Source organism: Solanum pennellii, chromosome 12, assembly GCF_001406875.1.
Source record: "Solanum pennellii chromosome 12, SPENNV200".
Taxonomy (NCBI): Eukaryota; Viridiplantae; Streptophyta; class Magnoliopsida; order Solanales; family Solanaceae; genus Solanum; species Solanum pennellii.
Window position 1 is genome coordinate 4,609,469 of NC_028648.1, and position 21,784 is coordinate 4,631,252.

Sequence of the window (21,784 nt, forward strand, 5' to 3'; positions counted from 1 at the left end):
ATATATATATATATATATATATATATAGTATCATTCTCACAAGATTAAGGAGTTTAGAAGTTTTGATTTTTATTTTTTTTAAAAAAAAGAGAAACTTTTTGTTGATAGCGGAATTCAGACCCACAACTCTAGTGTGAAAAGCATTTCAACGATCCTTTCCTTACCATTAAGCTGTCAATTAGTTTCATTAGGAGTTCACGAATTAATATTTATTTATTTAATTTTGTAGTACAAATACAGAATCTACGAAAAAACTACTTTGTACTGAACACTAATGATCTGTGCAACAAGATGTTCTACAAGCAAGCAAGGAAGTTATTCCTGTTGCATTAGCAAAGCTGTTTAGGAAGGATAATTAACGATAATTAGACGGCAAAACACACATTAAACTAATAATTGTTTGGTAAGAAGTAAAATATTTTTTATAATCGATTAAAATATTTCAAAAAATATTTTTTCTAGAATTCCTTAGAAATGAGAAATGAACAAGAATTGACCCCTTATCAATAAGGTAAAATTCTAGATAGCTAACAAACTGACTATATAAAGATTTCCCAACTTCCGTAAAGGAAATAGAAAAAATAAGTTACGGAAATAATATATATTTCATGTTCATTATCTCCTTCCTATTTATCCAATACCTCCAACCCTCGCCTGGCCCCTTGGTCATCCCACCCCCGAACCTCCATATCTCATGTGGCATATTATACTACATGATATAGTGACAAAATCAAAATTTTCGTTTATTTTATGCAGACTAGAATCAAACATATGAATATTATGAAATAATCATTTGAATAATATGAAGTAATCATTTTTTTTCTATTTATTTATTTTATAAGAAAGAGATCTTAAGTCTTCAAAATCTACTATCATATAAATACACCAAAAAACAGTTTTTTTTTTTAAAATTAGATACTACTTATTATGCATGTTTTATATAACCATTAATCACAGTAATTATACTTAATGGAACCCATGGAGGCACAAAATCATGCAGAATCTCAAAAGAGATAGAGATTAGACAAAAGCAAACAAAGATTACATTTTAATCTTAGCTACAAGATCCCTATAAAGAAAGAAAAACAAAAAAATACACCATTTTCTCCACTTTGTTCTAACACTATTTTTCCTTATTAATTACTACCATTCAAAAAGAATGATGCATTTAATTTTATATTTCTTTGAATAAGAAGTTTTTTTAATTCAAACAAATTTTTATGATATATATTTAAGATGAGAAGTTTCATAAAATGTATAACCAGACAACATTATGATGTATTTATGATTATAAATTTAAGTTTTCTTCAAAAAAAGTAAAATAATAAATTTAATGTCAACCGACTGATAACTGTTTGGAGAGTTGACAGAGAGAGAAGAATGAGAGAATTATGATTAACCATAGTAGATAGGTTATGAATGATTGAAAAATAAAAATCCATTTTTTCACACAAAACTTGAAAGAAGTTTAGGGTTTCAAATTCAGAATTCAGAATTCAAAGTCAGTAGATTCGATGTTACAAATTAAATCAAGCTCATTTATCATGAATATCATTCGTGTTTCTAGGGATTTCCTCATCCAAAATGACTAAAAATGGATCAAATCCAAACCATGTAGCATAAAGAAAATTCTTTTAATTCATAGTCCATGTTGAACTATAAACATCCAACATGTTTACAACATGAAGTTAACCTTCATGGTATTTTACAGATTCAACAGAATTCAGTAACTTTGTAACTAAACTGAAATGATTATGGTCCAGAACTCATAAACTAAGGAATTCTGACTCTATCTCTGATATCAGAAAATTCTATGACATATATTTTGAGAAAAACAAAGCAAATAATCCTCTTATTATTGAAAAACATAGCAATTTTAATTTTATTTTTTTTACCTTTTGCTTTGTTCCTTCATAGAAATTCAAGAAGATTGGAATTGAAAGGTAGTTGTAGTTGGCTCATGAGCATTACTAGAAGTAGGTTTGTTTTGCATTTTCCTCTTCTTCTTCTTCTTCTTATAAGAAATTCCTCTTGCTTTAGCTTGAAAATCTCTTACCTCTCTAAGATAAACGCGTATAGCTCCACTCGCGAATGGATTATTCTCAGGTAAGCCACCATTTTCTTCATAGGCAGCTCTAAGCCTACCAATAAGTGCATCAAGACTTCCCCATGCTTGTCTAAGAGGACAAGTACAAGGCCCTGGAGGCTCTGGTTGACCAAAAAAAGGGCAACCATGTAAATGTACCTTAGTTTTTCCAAATTGATCTAGGTATCGGAGAAACTCTAGCACGTGGTTATAGTTACACTGGGATAAAGGAACAGGTGGCCTTTGATTTTTCAAGTATTGTCCAAAAGTATTCCAATCACGACGTTTCTGAGACTCATATCTACTCAGTTGAGGTGGTACTGGTGGTAGCTGATGATGATGATGATCGTCAGATGGTGCTATGAGTATAGTGGTTTTAGATCTCGATGATGATCCTTCTCCTCCTCCTCCTTCGCCTTCGATTATTATTTGATCATTTGACATCATAGTAAGTATCAAAATATTTTAATTGTGCAACCTAGGTTGACAATATATAATATGCTTGGTAAAGAAATTATAGATAGTAAGTTATGATCATTTCAAGCTTGAGATTTAATTAAATATTGTTGATTTATTATGAAAGAAAGAAGAAAAAGTGAGTAGAATTATAGATGAGAAAGATGGAAATCAAATCATGGAGTACCAAGGAGACATGGCATGGGTCCAAGGAAAGTATATTAACTCTTCTTTTTCTTATTCCTTCTTGTTTTCTTCCTTTAATTGTCCTATTACCACTAATCATTTAACTTATTTCTACTTATTTTTACACTATAAATTCAAAATCACTCTATAACGATATCATTTGTCTGAATACTTATATAATATAGCATAATAAGAGTTTCAACAATTCAATCATTTGTCTGGATAATTTTTATATAGAAATCTTATAATATAACGTAATAGGAATTTCAATTGTCCAATAAAAAAAAAACTTGATTGCTATAAACAGTAGCGGAGTTAGTATTTTTAATTACTAAAAGAGTAAGAAAGAGTGTGACAAAATTTCTACAATTGTCATTGTATAGAAGTTAAGGTTTCATGATGATAATTTGTTTTTGTTTTTAATTAAAAAAAATGAATTATTATTAGTATCTTGATAATTGTGCTAGCTAGCATCATTAAAGCAATCATTATCAAGATATTAGCAAAATCAGCACTTTAATTTAGACTTAGTAGGGGTAGCTAGAGCTGGAAAATATGTTAAATGGTGATAAACATGTACAGTTTATTACTAGCTACTTGTATATATATGTATATGTAGAAATGAAATGACCCTACCATGATATGATTTCCATAAATTTAAAAGAAATAATTTAGTGCTTAAATAAGTTAACAAAGAAATTTGTCTTAATTGTACTTTTTAGTAATTTAAGCTTGATGCTGAGCTGTAAAGAGTAGCTTAAGAATATAATTTGCTGACTAATAAATACAAAGTAATTGCAAAAGAAAACATATGTGATGTTGGGGTTCCTAAGATAATGGAAATTGGAAAGAACCAAATTGAAATAAGTTTAAATAAAATATAAAGGAAAAAAAGAAACAAAAGGGTAAAAGAGGATATTGGTAAAAGATATATTTAAACACAGTGGATTAACAAAATGATTTAGGGTGTATTTGGTACGAATGAAAATATTTTGCGTGAAAAATAAATAAGAGGTGTTCTTACTTTTTAATATTTGATATAAGCGAAAAAATATATTTATCTTCGATTTTGAAGGCATATGTCATTCTAATAGGATTTACTGTTATTGAATCTGTTATAGGTTAGACTAGTGATTATGAATATCCGATTAGTTAAATGATCTTTAAATTTTCTGCCGTTCACAATATCTCTTGCTTGTCGCAAGAATAACTGCTTTTTCCGTTCTCCTTCGGTGATTATCAACTTATTTATGACTAATTCTAAAAACATTTTCTATAATTTAAACAAATACTACATAAATTGAAATGAAAAGAATATAACATATATCGTAATCTAATAATATATCATTTGATGTCTTCTAACATTTTCTTGATATAACACACGACTAAATTACATGAACTTCTTACTTTTGAAATCGTATCCGATAAACAAATTTTGGAGAATTCATTAATACACATCTACTTAAATATTCTTAGAGAAATCAAGCAGGATAGATTAGATAAGGGAAAGTTCGCATAGAACTAGTCTTATTTTTGTCGACGTGTCTGCTTCAGCGTGTTTCAGAAAAATGTTTCTCTGGTTCTACTTTAATTTAGTTATTGTATTTTTCAAAATTATGAAATCTGTTTTAGCTATGACTTTTAGCGTGTTTCGGATTTTTTTTTAGAAAAAGTTACTTCTTTTGTTCTACTTTGACCCGTTTGACCATAGATTTCTCAAGTAATATTTGGGGAAAAAATTGACAAATAATGTTTGTCCATACAATCTGTCATTATTTGGCAAATATCCAAATTTTCAAATACTATTTTTTTTCTAGTGTTTGGGTCAAATCTCATTATTTGGAATCTTTTAAAAATTGAAATTCTACATCAAACTTTTATCTTTTACAGAACACCCTCTATAATAGTTATTTGCGTTGTATTACATAATTTTTTACGTGAACACCAAAGTAGTGATGAAATATTCAATGAATATGAAAGTAATGATACGATTGTTGATGTTATGATGAACAATCGGCTCAGGGTAACAAAGTCATGTATTTTGTCTACTTCACGATGTATGGAGTGATGTTTGTTGCAGTCAATCCAAACTACCACATTGCTCCAGTTCCATAGACACTAGTTGTTATTCGTTACAACGAAAATCCAATTGACTTGTAATATAAACTTATGATTAGTTTTGATAATTTTTAAAATTTATGGGTATAAATTATATTTCTCTAAAAAACTAAAATATGTTTACCAAATACTATAGCCAAACATATGGTGAAATTTCGCCCAATAAATTTGCCGAGAATATTTGAAAATTTATGGCCAAACGCTAGCTAGTTTAATTAGTGTATAATTTTTTCGAAAATATGAAATCCGTTTTTAGCTATGACATTTAGTTTTAAATTCACGTTCTTTCGTTACTGTTTTACTATTTTGAATTTCAGGTAACATTTGTTTATATTTTGTAACTATTTTGAGTAATTAATCACCTATCAATGACAAAAAAAAATAAAATTTAACTATGGTAAGTAATAAATGCTTAATCAACTTCAACTTGAAGAAAATACGACAGTTGCCTTTTAGCCTACGTTATGTGTGATACTAATCATAATATTTGTTAATCTTATTAATAATACATAACCATTAACCAACACTGCTACTGCTAGTAATGCTCATGAGTGATAATATTATACACATTCACTCTCAGCTCCAGTCTTTCTCATCACTCCATAATAGTTGTGAAGTGGTGTTTCACACTTTCTTTTAGTTGACTTAACTTCTCCACTCGAAATCCGTGAGATATTCAAAAAGGAACCCGTAGATCGAGTGTATTTTGCCTCCACTGAGTTCTAAACCTGAGTTTCAACCACTTCATTGACCCTCAGGCCACACTCTTGGGTGTAAATTTCAAAGACTTGCATATATGAGAAAGTACAATCATTTCTAGCCAGGGGCGGACTCACATGTGAAGGTGGGGGTGCACGTGCACCCGTTCAAAAAAATCATGTGTATATATATTTATCTTGAGAAACGGATAGAAAAAGGAATATAATAAAAAGTGCACCCATAATGAACATTCAATTGCTCTTGGTCTGTTGGTAGAAGTGAGGAATACCTCCTTGCAGACTCAGGTTTGATCCTGGTCAACAACACTAATGCACCCAAACTCTTCAAATCCTGGGAGCGCCTCTGATTGTAGCCTCGGTATGCAAGATTCCAGATCCCCAACTAGTTTGTGATTGATGAATAAGGTTTCAAAATGGAAAATTTCATGTTTAAATGAAAAATAAGCACAAGTAAGATTTTTAGTAAATTTCTATTATGAACCACTTGCTTAGAATATGACATCAAAGTCTTTAGAGAAGAAAAAAGCTCACAGTTTGTTTATTTTTGGATAACAGCGTTGCTCGGACCAGCAACTGCAATCCCTGCATCAGGTACTTGTTACCTCCTACCAAGACAGATATAGTATCTGGTACGGAGCTACCAAAACATATACAAGCACGAAGAAATTCACTGAGTGTATTTTTGTCTAAATTTGAACCTTGGACTTCAAGGTTTTCACCCACTTTATTGACTACTAGGCCAAGGATGCCAAGAGAACAACTCACAATATTCTGACTGATAAAATAATCTAACTTACCTCATCATAAAAGCCTTGACCGAGAAGTCCCAAATCTGCGGAAGAAGTTGCTGTACTATCACAATCTGTTTGCAATAAGCTCCAGCATCGGTTTAAAACTACTAGCAACTATCATATGTGTTGCATGGTACTATGTCAACGGAAATAAATACAACAGTAAAACCAATAAATTGGAGAACACATAGGAAGGATTAGAACTTCTACAACTAACTGAAACTCAGATACCTCATGAATAAACTCAATTAAATTGAGGCCCTTTTTTTTAATTAAAATAAATACAAACTAAGTTTGATCACTCTGAGGGGGACTTTTTCTGCCATAAACTCATGATTTCCTGCTTTGAAGAATTCATGATTCATATATGTTTTACCATCTCTTCCCAAACTACAATTTATCCAGATCTTGAAAGTTTCAGATACCACTTCATTCTTTCTCTGCTTTCATTTTCCTTTTTCTAAACAGAATTAACGGCGAAGCTAGACAAGAAGCAACCCCGTCAAAAAAGAAAGAGCAAGAAGAAATAAAAATAGAGTTCAAGCATTACAGCATGTACAATACTCTTTAACTGATAGGAAGAAAAACACACATACCTTTTTCAGATGCCAAATTGTGAATGTTCAAGAGAAATGTCCCAATCATTAGAAGTTAAACATGAATTCCCCAGGAACAGATGTATATAGAAATGTTCAGAAAATGCATGTTCTGGTTGAGATGGATGTGTGGGCATACTAGGAGCGACAAGATCAGGAATGAGGTTCCCGGGAAAAGGTGGGAGTGGTCTGCAGAGAAGATGACGGAAGCAAGACTGAGATGATTTGGGCATGTGCAATGAAAGTGCATTGACGCACCAGTGAGGAGGTGCGACCGGCTGGTTGTAGGGAGTATCCTGAGGGGGAGAGGTAGGCCGAAGAAGTATTGGGAAGAGGTAATTAGACAAGACTTGACACAACTTTATATTACCCAGGCCATGACTCTAGATAGGAAGGAGCAGAGGTCGTGTATTAGGGTAGAAGGTTAGTAGGGGTGAAGTTGTGTATTGTCGTGCGTAGGTATAGGCTTGTTAGTGTTTTTCGTGGTGCTAATCATACCCTTGAAGTTCTTGTCTTATGTCGTGTATTTTGTTTCGATTACCACACTATTATTTTGTTTTTTTTTTCTTTTAGACTTTACACTGTTTTTCTTATTAACGGTTATGCTTTCTTCATTATTTTGTTCTTCGTTTACTTGGGTTTGATACACTTGAGCCAATAGTCTCTCGGAAAAAACCTCTCAACCTCCTCGAGGTAGGTCTACATACACTCTAACTCCCAGACCCCACTTAGTGGGATTTCCCTGGGTATTTAGTTGTTGTTGTCACCTTGAGGAAGGTGAACTTAGTCCACTGAGCTGGCAGAAAGGGTAGAAAAAGAAAATAATTGCAAGTTTTTTCATGTTCAAGAGAGAAAATGGGAACAAAAATAGGCAAATAAATTTCAGACAGTTAATTGTTAGTACAACAAAGTGATCCAGGTAAATTGTAATCACTTTAACTATAATTCTCCCAGGGAAAACCACTGGTGACAATTTTAGTGAAGTTTAATCTTGGAATATCCAGCAACACAAATGCAAGGTGATGCTATTGTTTGAAACTTGTCTCTTATTGCACAAAGTGAAAACCCGAATAAACGCAAGAAACAAAAGAGGCAATGCAGAAGTATTGCCTTAACAATCATAATTGGAAGGCCGTGACAGTTGACAACTTCTTTGACAGCAGTTAACATAGAGGAACTGTTATGTTGAAGGAGTGGAAGACAAGTAAAATGGAGCAATGTCAGACACCATCTTTAACATCACCAAGATGAGATGCCAAAGAGACCCTTCGAGCAGGAACAGATCGAAATTTGCCAAAGCTGAAAGGCAAACGAGACAAAGTGATTCTGGGGCAACAATCGCTAACTTTATCATAATGTATTGTGTAATTTGAGCTGCTTATGTTCCTGGAGTAGCAGAATGAATCATCCTTATATTTATAGACTTGTTGGGTACTCCCGATCCCACTGACAACCAATTGCCCCTTTACAAGAATATGTCCCTGTGCTTTTTGCATGTTTTCAGTAGAGCTGGCTGACGATCCGTTCTTGGAAGTCTTTACCCTATTATCATCAAATCCCAACGTAACATTTGAGATTAAGGCATAGCTTTCATCTCCTTTGTCTACATTGTCAGAATGCAAGAGAAGCAGAAACTTTTTAAAGGACTTACGAGACTGAACATATGAAGATGGCCTCACGACATCAACAGTTTCATTGAAATAAATAATCTGATTCACATTTTGCAAATTTCCTCCGTTACCCTCCACCATATAATTACTATAACTTAAAACTTGAGCTGACTTAGTAGTGATGTTCCCGTAGGATGACTTAACCCATCCTGTCAATGTGATTGATCTACTAGCATTTGTGACGAAAGATCCATCAATGCCTGTAAAATTTGTCGTAAGAGAAAACGAAAGAGGCAGACTAGTATACTTCAATAACTTCCCTTCTGTCTTTATACTCTTCTCATCCAACCAAAGATGCAAATTTGCATCAATGTACCACACATTAAGAGCATTAGTGACACTGAATGAAATCTTATGCGTATTTCCGTCTAAAATCTTCCCTAAAAATGGCGTAATTTCGATATCATATGATGGAAGATCAAACGATCCGATCCCGCTTATAGGTCTCCACAAGAGAGGATTGACACCCCCGGTATAGATCACCGTGAACGGCCAAACTACTCCAACCACCACATCATTTACACTAACTACTACTTCCCTAAAAGCTCCATTCCCTGGTGTATCAGTAAGGTTATTTGCACGAATATAATCGTTCGGTGGATTACTATACCAAAACTCATCATTCTCATGAAATGAAACATAAACTTCCAGTACAGCCCTATAAGCATTTTGTGGAATTTCAATCTCTTTTGACTGAACATCTGTAGAATTCTCAACCTCAAACCACAATCCATCATTCAACGGTATATTCCTCGAAATAGGTAAGATCAAATCAGCCCTAGAATCAAATGCCTCGTACGAATTTCGCTTATACATTTCTTCAGCAGGATAAAAATGAATAAAAAGTTCCACATGATATACACCAGTATACGTACTATCAACTAAATTCCCCATATAAACAGCAAAAATTTGATTTTTCATCATAAGCAAAGAGTAATACCTTGTAATATCCTTCTTGACAGTCCAAACAATTCCATTAGCCCTTGGTTCAGCAGTGCAGCTTCTGAAAATCTCAACCCCACTAAGCCAAACCCCAAAAATTCTATCAAATTGCCTTCCTTCACAAGTTGATTTCCATTCCAAAACAATCTTGGAAAATTTCTGAGATGGGCAATTAAAAGGGGGTGTGTAGTTTGCAAGAAAAGGGGGTTTTCCATATGTGTAACCAAAGTCATGTTTAAGGACTAAATATGAACAAGGATTGTTTTTGGGGAGATTTATAGGTTTGGTTACTTCAAAATAGGTTGTTGGGGTTGCATTATTGTTCTTGAAAGAAGAGTCTAGCTGGGTAATGAGCTGTGATTTAAACAGAGAGGTACCATGGAGAGTTGCTATGGAAAAGAGTGGTTTTTGGAGAGTGAAAAAAATCAAGAATAGGAAGAAGAATGCCATTAATGGTTTTGGTTTGTGTTGGTATTTTTTGATTGAGGGGTTGATATAGTGTAGATGAAGGTTTGGTATGTTTTTTTCCTAAGTTACCATTTCATTATTCGGATATTATTGTTCGTAATGTATCGTATTATATTTTAATATATAAATTTGGAAAATGATTAATATATATTTTTAAATTATGGTTATTATATGCATAAATTAGAGTATATATATCCTTCACTTTATCGGAAGATTAAATATGGACATGTGGCATAACTTATCCATTGGTTTGATATTTAAAAAAAATATGGCATCGATGTAAGATTATGACACGTGTATATCCGTTAGTATAAATGGTATATTTATTGTAGTTGTTAGACTACACAGACATCAATATCCCAAAGGTATGACGAAAGGTATGTGCATACAATTTATGATCAGTTTGAGAGTATATTTGTCATTTTTCCCTTTAAACTTTAAATGAATATATAATTATATTGTTTAGGTTAGTATATAATGTTATATATTTATAACTTAAAGCTCGAACTCATAAACAAATCTCTAAACTTGTCGGATTTGTCCCTTCAGGTACATCAACTATGCCAATTTCCTATTGAATCATTAAACCACTCATAATTTGTTCTTTTAGAAACACTGTTGACTGATTTTGATAAGTTTTTCTATTGTAAATGTCTTCAATTGTGTTCGTATTGTAATAATTTTGATTGAATGAATGAAGACAAATTGTGTTAGTCTCATTTGTTTTCTAATGTGTTCAAATAATTTGAAGTAAAACACAATTATTCTCGAACAATTTCACTATTAATTGGACTAATGAATTCTGAAATAATATTTGTATCCTCTATCAATACCCCTCATAAAATCTAGTTCTACATCAGCCAATGATGTTTTAAAGGAACAAATTATGAGTGGTTCAATAATTTAATAAAAAATAACATACTTGAGGTACATGAGAGAAAAAATCCCAACAAATTTAAGTATCTATTTATTGTATTTGACCTAACTTAAATGATAATTCTACAAAAAAAAAATGGTAGAGTTTTTATGAAAATATAGAATAAAATATAAAATGAAATTATTAAATGATAAATAAAGATAAAATGAGAAGAAAATACTAAGGTTACGAAAGCAATTAATAAAGGGTGGTTCTTGGGAGGTCGACGTGTATATGATGTCTTATGCGATCATACAAAATTAATTGTTATATAATATGAATTTTTTATATAATAATACATTTAAACGGTATAATAAAATTTAAATAACAATAGAAATAAACATAATATTTAAATTAATATTACTTAATTGTTTAATTGAATAATCATCATTTATAAGACAGGAAAAAAGGGGTATTTGATAGTTGAGGTGCATATAGACTGAAGTTATGTGAGGAATTTGGTCTGAGCGGTGAAGTAGCTCATCGGCGGCGGCTCTATTGGATGGTGAACGAGAACGGCGTATGACAAATCCTCTGTTTGGAGGTTTTCGAAGACTTGCCTTACTTTCACTTAGCAAGCCTTTCTTCTCTTCTTCTACCTTTTCTAGGTAAAGCTTATTCAACATTTCTCTACTTTTTCCTTTTTAAGTTAGTTTTGATTATGCTTAATAGGTAATTGGACATGTTATATGGAATCATGATTTCGAATCAGCATTTGAACATGAGATATGAAATTATTAGATCAAATGAGCATTTGGATATCAGGATATGTTATGTGGATTGTGGAATCACTATCCTAATCAGTCTTTGATATACATCATGACTTCAAGTTTTTAAAAAGATTCAACATTTTGAATTTTGCAAAACAGATTCATGATGTGGTGCTTTTGGATATTTTGGTATTTAGTTAGTGAATTATTATTTGATCATTAGGTAAGCTTGTATATGTATTGGGAATATTGATAGTTTACAGTTAGTAGATTTTTCGTGTTTATGAGAAAAATACAACTTAAGCAATCTAATGCATTGCATGTACAAACAGAACTTCAATTTTAAATTAATCTAACTTATGTCGCGTGCGAACAGGCATTTAAGTTTGTCCAATTTAGTTAGACCAATTCTTGGAAATCCAGAAAAGTTTTTGAACTTGTCAAGGTTAGTGCTTAAGGAGAGGTTAATCCAACAAAACCCCTGTTGGGAATCAAGGAACTTTAGTCATGGAAGATTGGATTTTGTGATGACAAGAGATGGGAAACTAAAGTTTGAGGAACATGAAGTGGAGGCACCAAAGACGGAGAAATGGAAGACAAAGAAGAAGCTGAAGCTGCAAAGGAAGAGGGAGAAGAAGAAGAGAAAAGCTGCCAACAAAAGAGATCCGAGAAGACTTGGTGTTCAGGGGAAGAAGAAGAAGCAGAAGTTTGACACTGCTGAAGAAAGAATCAAACAGAAGATTGAAAATGTGAGAGAAAGATTTTTCTTTTTCACTTTTAGGAGCCTATGATTGTTTTTTTTTTTTGCCAATAATGCTACTGGTGCTACTGTTATTTCTCCATTATTCTATATGCGGTTACTTGGGTCGAGGGTCCTTCCGAAACAACCTCTCTACCTACCTTCACAAGTTGGGGAGGTAGGAGTAAGGTTGCGTACACACAACCCTCCCTAGACTCTACTTATGGGACTACAACTAAGGATTCATATAGCCACCCCTAACTTCTTTGAGATTATAAACAAATACCACCGCAGCTACTGAAACTATGGCTCAATCCTGAATTATTTGGTCTCGACTGTATCATTTCTCAATATCCATCTCGTTCCGTCTGAACCTGTGTGGTTGTTGTCAGTATATTAGCTTGATAATCTGCAATAATATTAAGATAAACTGAATTGAAGCACTTGGGAGTGAGCTTCAACCTGTTTTCTTCAATTTGGTTTACAAGAAATTAGAAGGAAGCCGAATGAAAATGACAAATTAGACATATTGATGTGTTTTCTGGTGTTATTGTTAAATGTATTGAGGAACCTTTTATATTATAGTTTCTCGTTTGGTACTTGAAACTTAGAGTAAGATTAGAGAAGCATTATTGATCCTGCCTTTGTCTTTTTCCTTCTCTTCTTGGCTGTGGTCGTTTGAGTTTAATCTTAGTAGTTATTGCAAAAAAGATCCATCTTGTCTACGATATCTGTCTTGGAAATACTTGAGACGGGAGAAAGAAAAGATCCTTTGTGCTTTCGAATTACTTTAAATTTTTGTGTCATCTGCTGAAACCAAGTTTTGTCTGAAACCAAGTTTCAACAAGTCCTGTATGCGTGGTTGCTGCCTCACTGAGACATTGATGCCATTTCATAGTTAATACATTGTAGCTATCTTAACCTTTTCCTTGTTTAGGGGTGCGAAGAATCTAGTATGTCCTCCCTATATTTATATTTATAGAAGCTAAGATTTGTTTTGTTTGCATTTTCCGTTTAATACTATACAAACGCTAATGTACTTCTTTATTTCAACTAAAGCTGATATGTGTTGGCTTTGGGTCAGGCAAAAGTCAAAGAAGCTATGCTAATTGAGAGACTAAAGAGATATGAGGTTACCAAAGTTCAAGGTCCCGAGGTTAAGCCGCATTTTCTCACTGGTGAAGAACGATTCTATATTAAAAAGATGGCACAAAAAAAGTCTAATTATGTGCCTATTGGCAAAAGGGGAGTCTTTGGAGGTGTTATTCTTAATATGCATCTACATTGGAAAAGACATGAAACTGTCAAAGTCATATGCAAACCCTGCAAACCTGGTCAAATTCAAGAATATGTTGATGAAATTGCAAGACTGAGTGGTGGCATTCCGATTCAGATAATTGCAAATGATACCATCGTTTTTTACCGAGGAAGGGAATATGTGCAGCCTGAAATTATGTATCCTATTGATACACTATCGAAGAAGAGGGTAAGTTTGTTAGAGCTAATTTTCTGTAATAACCAAGTAATTGCTTCTCGTCATGCATTCATGCAAAATTCACTTTGTAAAGTCTCAATGTGTATAGCCCTTCAACCATAAACTTCTACTCATTGTCACCAACTTCCACAATCATTCTTCTGCGGTTGACGCGCTACTTAGTCTATTTGTGTGGGTCCTACATTTTCTCTATTGACTTGTGCCAAACATGTCTGACATAGGTGTGTTTAGTTGTGTGGATAATGTTATTCATAATATTATCAAAAACTGCATGTACCCATATATGCACATCTTATCCCTATTTGTAGCCGAATCCATGTTATGCGACGTATTGTTGACCTGACTCATAGATGTAGTTAAGTTAATTATTAGGGTAGATCATCTGAAATCCATCTTAACAACCACTCTCCTACCGTTTTGTGACTTGTGTTGTTGATTTGGCTCATAGATGTGGCTCAGTTGATAATTAGAGTAGATCATCTGAAATCCACCTCAACAACCACTCCCGTAAGTACCCAAAAGTGTGGCCTAGTGTCTAGTGGTCAATGAAAGTGGGTTGAGAACGATGAGGTGTCAAGTTCAAATCCCAGCATAGACAAAAACACTAGGTGATTTCTTCTCATCTGCTCTAGCTTGGTGTACAGAGTTACTGATACTTGTTGCTGGTGGAAGGTGAAATTAGTCGAGGTGCATGAAAGCTGGCCCGGACACCACGGTTATCTTAAAGAAACACTCTACTACCCTTTTGTGACTTGTGTTATTCGCTCTACCTTACAAAAGAACAAGACCCTTCATTGCATCATATATACCCCATTGCAGTTTGCAATTTCATCTTTTTCCATCGACCTTCTTTACTGCTTCATTCGTCATAAAATTATAGGAAAATATCTGTTGGTTTTTGCGATATGTTTGCACTATTTTAAACATCGATGGTTGTTTAGTTCGAAACTGAAACTAAATATTGTCAGCTTTTCATCATCATTCTTAGGAATGTATACCAAAATGTCGTTTATTTCACTTGGAAAGATAACAAAGTTATCTGTCACTTTGTATCCAACAAAACATTGTAACGATCTTCCTTTTGTAAATGTCTTTGTACATTTAACTTGCGATTTTTTCCCACAGACCTTTATAGTAGTCTCATACTCTGTTTCTCACATGTATCATGCTACTTTTTTTGGAATCAGTTCACTACACTTAAGGATTTGACTTCTAATTCTGTTTGATTCTGTCATATTTACTTATATCTTCGTTTTATCTACTTTTGCATCAACCATGGTATGAATTACTAGTCAAATTTCCTTTCTTCAGGCGTTGGAAAAATCAAAATACGAGCAATCGCTAGAGTCTGTGAGACATTTCATTGCCATTGCTGAGAAGGAACTTGCACTCTACTATAGACATGTTGCCCTATACGATGACCCAAATAATCGGAGTGCTTACTCCATCCTTGCTGATTCATGTAGTACAAGAGAAAAACGAAATGATGAAATAGGAGAGGAGAACTATTCAGCAGACGAATCTATTTCCTTGGATCTCGAGTTACCTCAAATTGATGATTATTGCTCGGATGATAAACAATCTTTAAGCGAATATGAATTTGAGGATACTGATGAATCAAGTAGTGATGAGTTGGATTCTGGGGAGGAGGAAACTAGTAATTACTGCGGTAGCATATGGGGAAATTATTGAATATTGAGACTTGAAATAATGTGGTTTTAATTCTTGATCTGATAATTGAGGGATTGGAATAGAATAGACTTTTTCAATTCTAAATCTTCTGTTTGGTTATCGTGAAATTGGCACAAAAACTAGAACTTGATCTTTAATTTTTTAACCCAAGATAGATCATATTTCTTATGTCAATATTTCTATTTTCAGATGTTGCCTATTGGGATAGTTATTGATTCGAAATCCATTACTCCTTCTGTTCTTAGTTACTTGTCCATATTTTTTTGGCATAATACATAAATATGCCTTGTAACTTGGCTTCAAATCACATTTATTTCTTTCAACTTTGGGTGTGTACAAGTAGACACTTAAACTTTTATAAAGTTGAACAAATAGACATACATGTCATCCTACATTTCATTTTTCGTCCTACGTGGTGTCTTACGTGTATTGTGCTATGTAGGACTCATGTGTTTATTTATTTAAAAATTGAAATGTTAAAGTGTTTGTTTGTGCATTATGAAAGTTGGAGGTCAAAGTTAAAATATGAAGTCAAGTTTAGGGTCCAATATATGTATAATGCCTATTTTTTTTTTACATATTCTTATTTACTTGTTTAGTTTGACAAATCAAGAAAGGATAATAGTTTTGTTTATTTTACTCTTATTTAAGCCTCTTGAAAATTTTCATGTTTTAATTTATCCTTTTTGAAATCATAATTAATATGGTAAAATTATAATTATACTACGTGCATGTTTGGATTGACTTTTCTTAATTACAACTTTTATACTCCTACTTTTTTAGTTGGGACAACCAACTCTTTTACCCAAAAAAAAGAAAATCTTTTGAAAGCCAAAAATCACTTAAAATAAACTAATTCAAACAGCCAAAATGATCGCCATCAAACATAAGATTTAAAATTGAAATCTTTCCACTCTTGTTAGCAATAAAGGATGGAAAATAATCGATTCTTCTATTCAAGTGGTTCTCGCTTTTCTTTGTTTTTATTTCTAACTTCTCCTCGGGTAATTCTCAATGTTTAGCATCCTATTTTATTGATTCTTCTTTTCCACCATCTCGAGCTCTCGCTTCCATGATGAGTACGCAGAAAATTCACTATAAAATTGACATAACATAATCTATAAAGAATGTGAGTTCTATCTCTATCGTCAAACAAAATCTAATGAACCAATATTTTATCTAAAGAAACTTACACATTCTTCAGTTATAAAAGTACTTCTCATTTTTAAAACCCTACAAAATCTTAACAATTAATTCAATAACTGACCCAATAACGATCAATAATTAGTTAAATTAATATTTTAATTCTATAATTATCTAAACTCTATATTTGTCAACCCTAAGGACTATTTTGGTCATTTTCCCCCTATATTAGCCTTTATTTCTTTCTTCTTCACGCAAATATTGCAATCTGCAATCAGTAAAGCAGTGATAAGGAGATATTTTTCAAAAAAAAAAGATGGCCGGATTGTCACAAGATTGGGAGCCGGTGGTGATTCGCAAGAAAGCGCCGACCGCCGCCGCACGGAAAGATGAGAAAGCAGTCAACGCCGCCCGTCGAGCCGGTGCCGAAATCGAAACCGTCAGAAAAGGTTCATATACAACATGCTTTAATCTTCTTATCTCAGCTTTATTGATTTTCTGAGTAGCTTTTTACGATGAGTTATACTGTATCTGCTCCTTTTTTTTTCCATTCCCGATCGGTTTTGCTTGGTACGAATTAGGGCTTTTAGTTTTCCGGTCAGTTTAACGGCCAATTTCCCCTTTATCTATGGTTTCCTGTTTACATATAGCTAATTCATGCTCCAATTGAATAACTCAACTCCTAATAAAACACTTTTGAATCAAAATCATTTGAATTATTTTTTTTGCACATTAAATTAACTGATTAAAATATACTCACAGCCTCAAGTAGAAAATGTATGTGGTTTTATAGATGTGTATAATCAAGGAAGTGACATATTTTATGTGGTTAGGTTAGTTATTAATACACGAAAAGAACACACAGCGAGGCGAGGCGCGAAAGGTTGCTTTATTTAGTAAGATAAGGCAAGATGCAAGGGTGTAGTAGCTGCGCGGAAGCTGTTGCGCCTTAGTTAATAGCAAAACTTACTCTTCCTGGTTTTGGTTTTGTGACGAATAGAAAGTTCAATGTGCAATAGATTTCCTTATTTATAACTTAACCGCTTTGTGTGGTTCGGTCGTTCGGAGTTGCCTGTTAGTATCCTAAAGTCCTATATGAGGAGCATCTTGTATATAGTCTTCTACCAATTAAGCCAAATTCCCCCTTCGTTTTTCTTCTCTATTTTAACATTACGAAAGGGAGGCTCCATGTTACTTTTATGTGCATTTTTCTTTTCTGCTTTGTTTGCCAAGAGAGACTAGTAATATGAATTTTTATATTGGTAAGAGGTCCTGAGTGATATGCACGTCGCTTTGTCATTGCATGTTGATTTCTCTTGATATAACTCAAGTTGGGCAGTCTGGGTCGGGAAGGAAATGACTTGTTAATGTTGAAATGGGCCTACTTTTATGTAGAATGATAGTATCTCTTTATCTGGTTAATACCAATCCTTTTGACCTTTCATGAATATTTTTGTCGTAGTTTATATATATTACAGTTTCAGACGTTCCATGTTTTGCCAATTGCTAGATGGTGCGAAACTTCATTTTCGGTGTGATAATTTTTTTGTTGACATCGATCCTTTAGTTGTGAAAATGAGCAAAATGTTTTACGCTCATGATATCTATTTTCTGAATGCAGCTACTGCTGGGTCAAACAGGGCTGCCTCTAGTAGCACAACGTTGAACACGAGAAAGCTAGATGAAGATACTGAGAATCTGTCACGTAAGTTTGAGTTGACATTATAACTGAAAGAGAACCTGTCACGTAAGTTTGAGTTGACATTATAACTAGAAATCTTTCTCTTCCTCAGAGATTGAATTGAAAGTCGACTGAATGTGATGAAAGGTTATATGCTTAACACACTTCTATAAAAACAATGTGTTTATAGAGCGTTTCTTTGCTCTGACCTATTATCCACCGTGATTTTAACTGTGCGCCACTAGCTCTAGGAATTTCTCGGTTATCAAAAAAAGAAGAGCACTTTTCTTCTCTGTGAGTCCAAGTCATGCTTACATCCCGACTTGACAAAGCAGACACCTTTTAACGGTTTCTCCATCAGGCAAATACCAATAGGTTTGCCACTGGAAAAAACCCCCAGATGTTTTATCTTTTGTTGATGACATCGGGTGTTAATATCGGTTTTTTTGTTCTCAGATCAAAAGGTACCTACTGAACTGAAGAAAGCGATTATGCAAGCTCGACAGGATAAGAAGCTTACTCAGTCTCAACTTGCCCAAGTAATTCTCTCTCTCTCACGCGCTCCCTATTCTTCCCCCCCCCCCTTTTTATTTTTATTTTTTTTGTTGTAAATAAAGCAATCTACATATAGACAGATTCAAGAGAAAGGCTTAATTCATTGTATCGATATAATTTTTGCAATCCCTTTGTTGTGCAGTTGATAAACGAAAAACCACAGATCATTCAAGAGTATGAATCTGGAAAGGCAATTCCAAACCAACAGATAATTTCTAAACTGGAGAGAGCTCTTGGTGCGAAACTACGTGGAAAGAAATAAACTGCAAGAGTGATGGCTGGTGGGGGGGGGGGGGGGTGAACCTTTTGAACGTTTACATCGTTTGGGTTCTAAGTGTGGTAATGTACATGAGCCTTTTGAATGTTTTCTTTAGCCAGTATGGTGGTTCTTGTGTCTGGATTCGTGGACGTTACTTTCGTTGTTAAAACTGAAGGTTTTTCCTGTCGAAAATGGATGTGCTTGCTCTTGCTATATGTTTAAGGATTGCAATTAGGACAATTCAGCAAATTTGATTATCCAGACATCTTAATCTTAATGAACATGATTGTTCACAAGATATAAAGTTTATTTTGCCATACCAACGTCCTTTGCATTTAGGAATTGTTAAGTTATTAATTCAGATTAAAAGATGAGAATTGGTTAATGACCTTAAAATAGATCAGTTACATTATGTAATTGTATTTCTTTTTGTTGTATTATCTTGGAGGTAAGGAATTTAGCAGATGGTATTCTTAAAATATCTTGCAGCTGGGTTATTATTATGAAATATTTATTTATGGATGGGATAAGTTTTTCTTTTATTATTATTTTTAATTTGTGATATTCTAATAAATGATTTTTTTTAAAAAAAAAATTAGAACTAGTACTCTGCTTATTGATTCAGTCAAATTCAGTCGATTTTAGTAATAGTTGTTTGTATTAATAAATTTAATTATACAGTCAATAGCTTTGCAGTCCATCATTTATGGATATTTTGTCTCTGTGTAGGCAGTTTTGTTTATTGGTATTTTTGCTTTGATATTATCTTTTGGCTGTCGTATGATGAGTTCATCTACCTAAACACAAAGCAATCTAACCAATAAGACCTCGTTTGTTTTCATTACGATGAAAATGTTTGAATCTGAATACATATTTAAATATTAAGATTTGTATTAAGATTTGAGTATGTTGATCTGAATACTGTTTGTTTTCAATATCTGAATGTGGAAGTGAAATTAAACATTATATTAATAAATATTATAAAATATTTATTTTAACAATATATATCACTTTTGATTAAAAGAAAGTTTTAATAATCATGATTTGGAGTACTACTTTTTCATTCAAAATCTTGATAAACAATAATACACCAAAAATATTATGCAACCAGTGTTCTTGACATACGTCAATACAAAAAAATTATTAATATAAAAAAAAAATACTTGAAAGGATTTATGAAAATTTACCTATGAAAAAAAATTGATGTTTGACTGAGAAAAGATAGAAAGAAATTTTTTAGCTATGAGATAAAAAGGCATGCTAAAAAAAAGAGAAACTATAATTTATTAATTGATAAATTATCAAATGAGTCTGAATGTTGTTAAGAGTCTTCCTACAGATCTGATTCATTCAGACTTCTTCAGAGCCACTAAGAGGTTTTAAAAAATAAAACAAATAAACTCAATGAGTTGAATATAAATGATTCAGATTCAAACCTAAACACCAAACGTACTTAATGGGCTGAATCTGAATGATTAAGATTCAGATATCCATTAAGTGAAAACAAATAAGGTTTAAGTCACATTGAGAAGTTTATGAAAATATCGTGAATTATTCTAACATATAATTATGAATAAAAAGTAGAAAAATAAAAGATAATGCTAAATTTTAATAAAATTTAAGTATGTCTAATTATTTGGATCCTAATAAAAAGCTCAAAAACTCATTACCAATCATTTTTAAGGAGAGACAAAGTTAAAATTTAAAATTGAATCATAATCTTAAAACTTAAAATGGAGTACGTAATAATAACTAGTATATCCTCTTGTTCAAGCGTGGTTTTAAGAAGAAAAAAGAGGTAAAGACTTAGAAAAGAGATACTGAAGTACTATTTAATAAATATTCTCAGTTTATTTTTACTTGTTACTTATTTTAAATTAAATTTTAATTTTTATCTCATATTTTTAATTTATTCTCATTATTAAATAGTTATTTTTAAATTATTTTTTAAAATCTAATTTAGGTACAATGTAATCTTAACTTGATTTCAACGAACTACTATGATCTTTAATTTTGATAGTGTAAAAGTAAGCACTTAATTTATATAAAATTGAATAAGTAAACATAAGTGTTCACATGACATAATATACGTATTGAAATTATCATATAAAATGTTTGTATATGACGAATGTATTTATTTATTCAATTTAATATGAATTTAAATGTTTTGTGCATATTTAAAATTAAAATTCATAGTTATCAACTGATGTTACGTGAAGAATCTATGTATTACTATAGTTCAATAGGAGATAATTTTATTAGATATCTATGTTAGGACCGAAAATAAGCAGGTGTAGCGCGGAAGCTAGCAAAGCAAACCTCGAAAGACCACGAGTAAGAAGACAACGAGAAATATATCAAAAGACACAAATATTTAACGTGGTTCGGTCAATCGACCTACGTCCACAAAGGAGATGAGCAATCCACTATAAATATGAGAGTACAAAATACAGAGAGAAACAACCTCAACCAATTCACTCGGAATACATGGGAGGTTCACACAAGTGATAACCTATCAAGCTTGTGACCCATAAATTCTCCCCCTAACCAAAACTCTCAAAG

The 21,784-nt window shown here is 32.6% G+C and overlaps 5 protein-coding genes across 5 annotated transcripts in view; 3 read left to right on the plus strand and 2 right to left on the minus strand.

Annotated features, from left to right (window-relative positions):
• Positions 1-1,591: 1,591 nt before the first annotated feature.
• On the minus strand, positions 1,592-2,724 carry LOC107005270 (protein LIGHT-DEPENDENT SHORT HYPOCOTYLS 10). Its single transcript, XM_015203814.1, has one exon. The coding sequence runs from the start codon at positions 2,531-2,533 to the stop codon at positions 1,922-1,924; it is 612 nt and encodes a 203-aa protein (XP_015059300.1). The 5' UTR covers positions 2,534-2,724; the 3' UTR covers positions 1,592-1,921.
• Positions 2,725-7,808: 5,084 nt separating this feature from the next.
• LOC107005952 (peptide-N4-(N-acetyl-beta-glucosaminyl)asparagine amidase A-like) lies at positions 7,809-10,267 on the minus strand. Its single transcript, XM_015204594.1, has 2 exons — positions 10,259-10,267; positions 7,809-10,092 (listed from the first exon to the last, which is right to left on the minus strand). Exons 1-2 carry the CDS (start codon positions 10,265-10,267, stop codon positions 8,173-8,175), a joined length of 1,929 nt encoding a protein of 642 aa, XP_015060080.1. The 3' UTR covers positions 7,809-8,172.
• A 1,085-nt stretch (positions 10,268-11,352) lies between these two features.
• On the plus strand, positions 11,353-15,772 carry LOC107005503 (uncharacterized CRM domain-containing protein At3g25440, chloroplastic-like). The gene is made up of 4 exons (XM_015204112.2): positions 11,353-11,556; positions 12,035-12,407; positions 13,482-13,883; positions 15,204-15,772. Exons 1-4 carry the CDS (start codon positions 11,471-11,473, stop codon positions 15,582-15,584), a joined length of 1,242 nt encoding a protein of 413 aa, XP_015059598.1. The 5' UTR covers positions 11,353-11,470; the 3' UTR covers positions 15,585-15,772.
• A 1,206-nt stretch (positions 15,773-16,978) lies between these two features.
• On the plus strand, positions 16,979-19,520 carry LOC107005430 (multiprotein-bridging factor 1b-like). Its single transcript, XM_015204026.2, has 4 exons — positions 16,979-17,176; positions 18,349-18,432; positions 18,865-18,947; positions 19,106-19,520. The coding sequence occupies exons 1-4, from the start codon at positions 17,044-17,046 to the stop codon at positions 19,223-19,225; spliced, it is 420 nt and encodes a 139-aa protein (XP_015059512.1). The 5' UTR covers positions 16,979-17,043; the 3' UTR covers positions 19,226-19,520.
• The window catches only part of LOC107005953 (protein DOG1-like 1), a 7,277-nt gene continuing 4,835 nt past the window's right edge, over positions 19,343-21,784 (plus strand). The window contains exon 1 of the mRNA XM_015204595.1: positions 19,343-19,397. Within this exon, the coding sequence (XP_015060081.1) occupies positions 19,343-19,397 (55 nt within the window). The remainder of the gene's footprint in view (positions 19,398-21,784) is intronic.

Bases quoted from the DNA above. Each gene is read 5' to 3' on its own strand.
- LOC107005270 (XM_015203814.1), bottom strand. From the start codon at position 2,533: ATGATGTCAAATGATCAAATAATAATCGAAGGCGAAGGAGGAGGAGGA.
- LOC107005503 (XM_015204112.2), top strand. From the start codon at position 11,471: ATGACAAATCCTCTGTTTGGAGGTTTTCGAAGACTTGCCTTACTTTCA. The intron at 11,557-12,034 runs GTAAAGCTTATT...GCGTGCGAACAG, and splicing joins TCTTCTTCTACCTTTTCTAG to GCATTTAAGTTTGTCCAATT. The intron at 13,884-15,203 runs GTAAGTTTGTTA...TCCTTTCTTCAG, and splicing joins ATACACTATCGAAGAAGAGG to GCGTTGGAAAAATCAAAATA.
- LOC107005430 (XM_015204026.2), top strand. From the start codon at position 17,044: ATGGCCGGATTGTCACAAGATTGGGAGCCGGTGGTGATTCGCAAGAAA. The intron at 17,177-18,348 runs GTTCATATACAA...TTCTGAATGCAG, and splicing joins AATCGAAACCGTCAGAAAAG to CTACTGCTGGGTCAAACAGG. The intron at 18,948-19,105 runs GTAATTCTCTCT...TTTGTTGTGCAG, and splicing joins CTCAGTCTCAACTTGCCCAA to TTGATAAACGAAAAACCACA.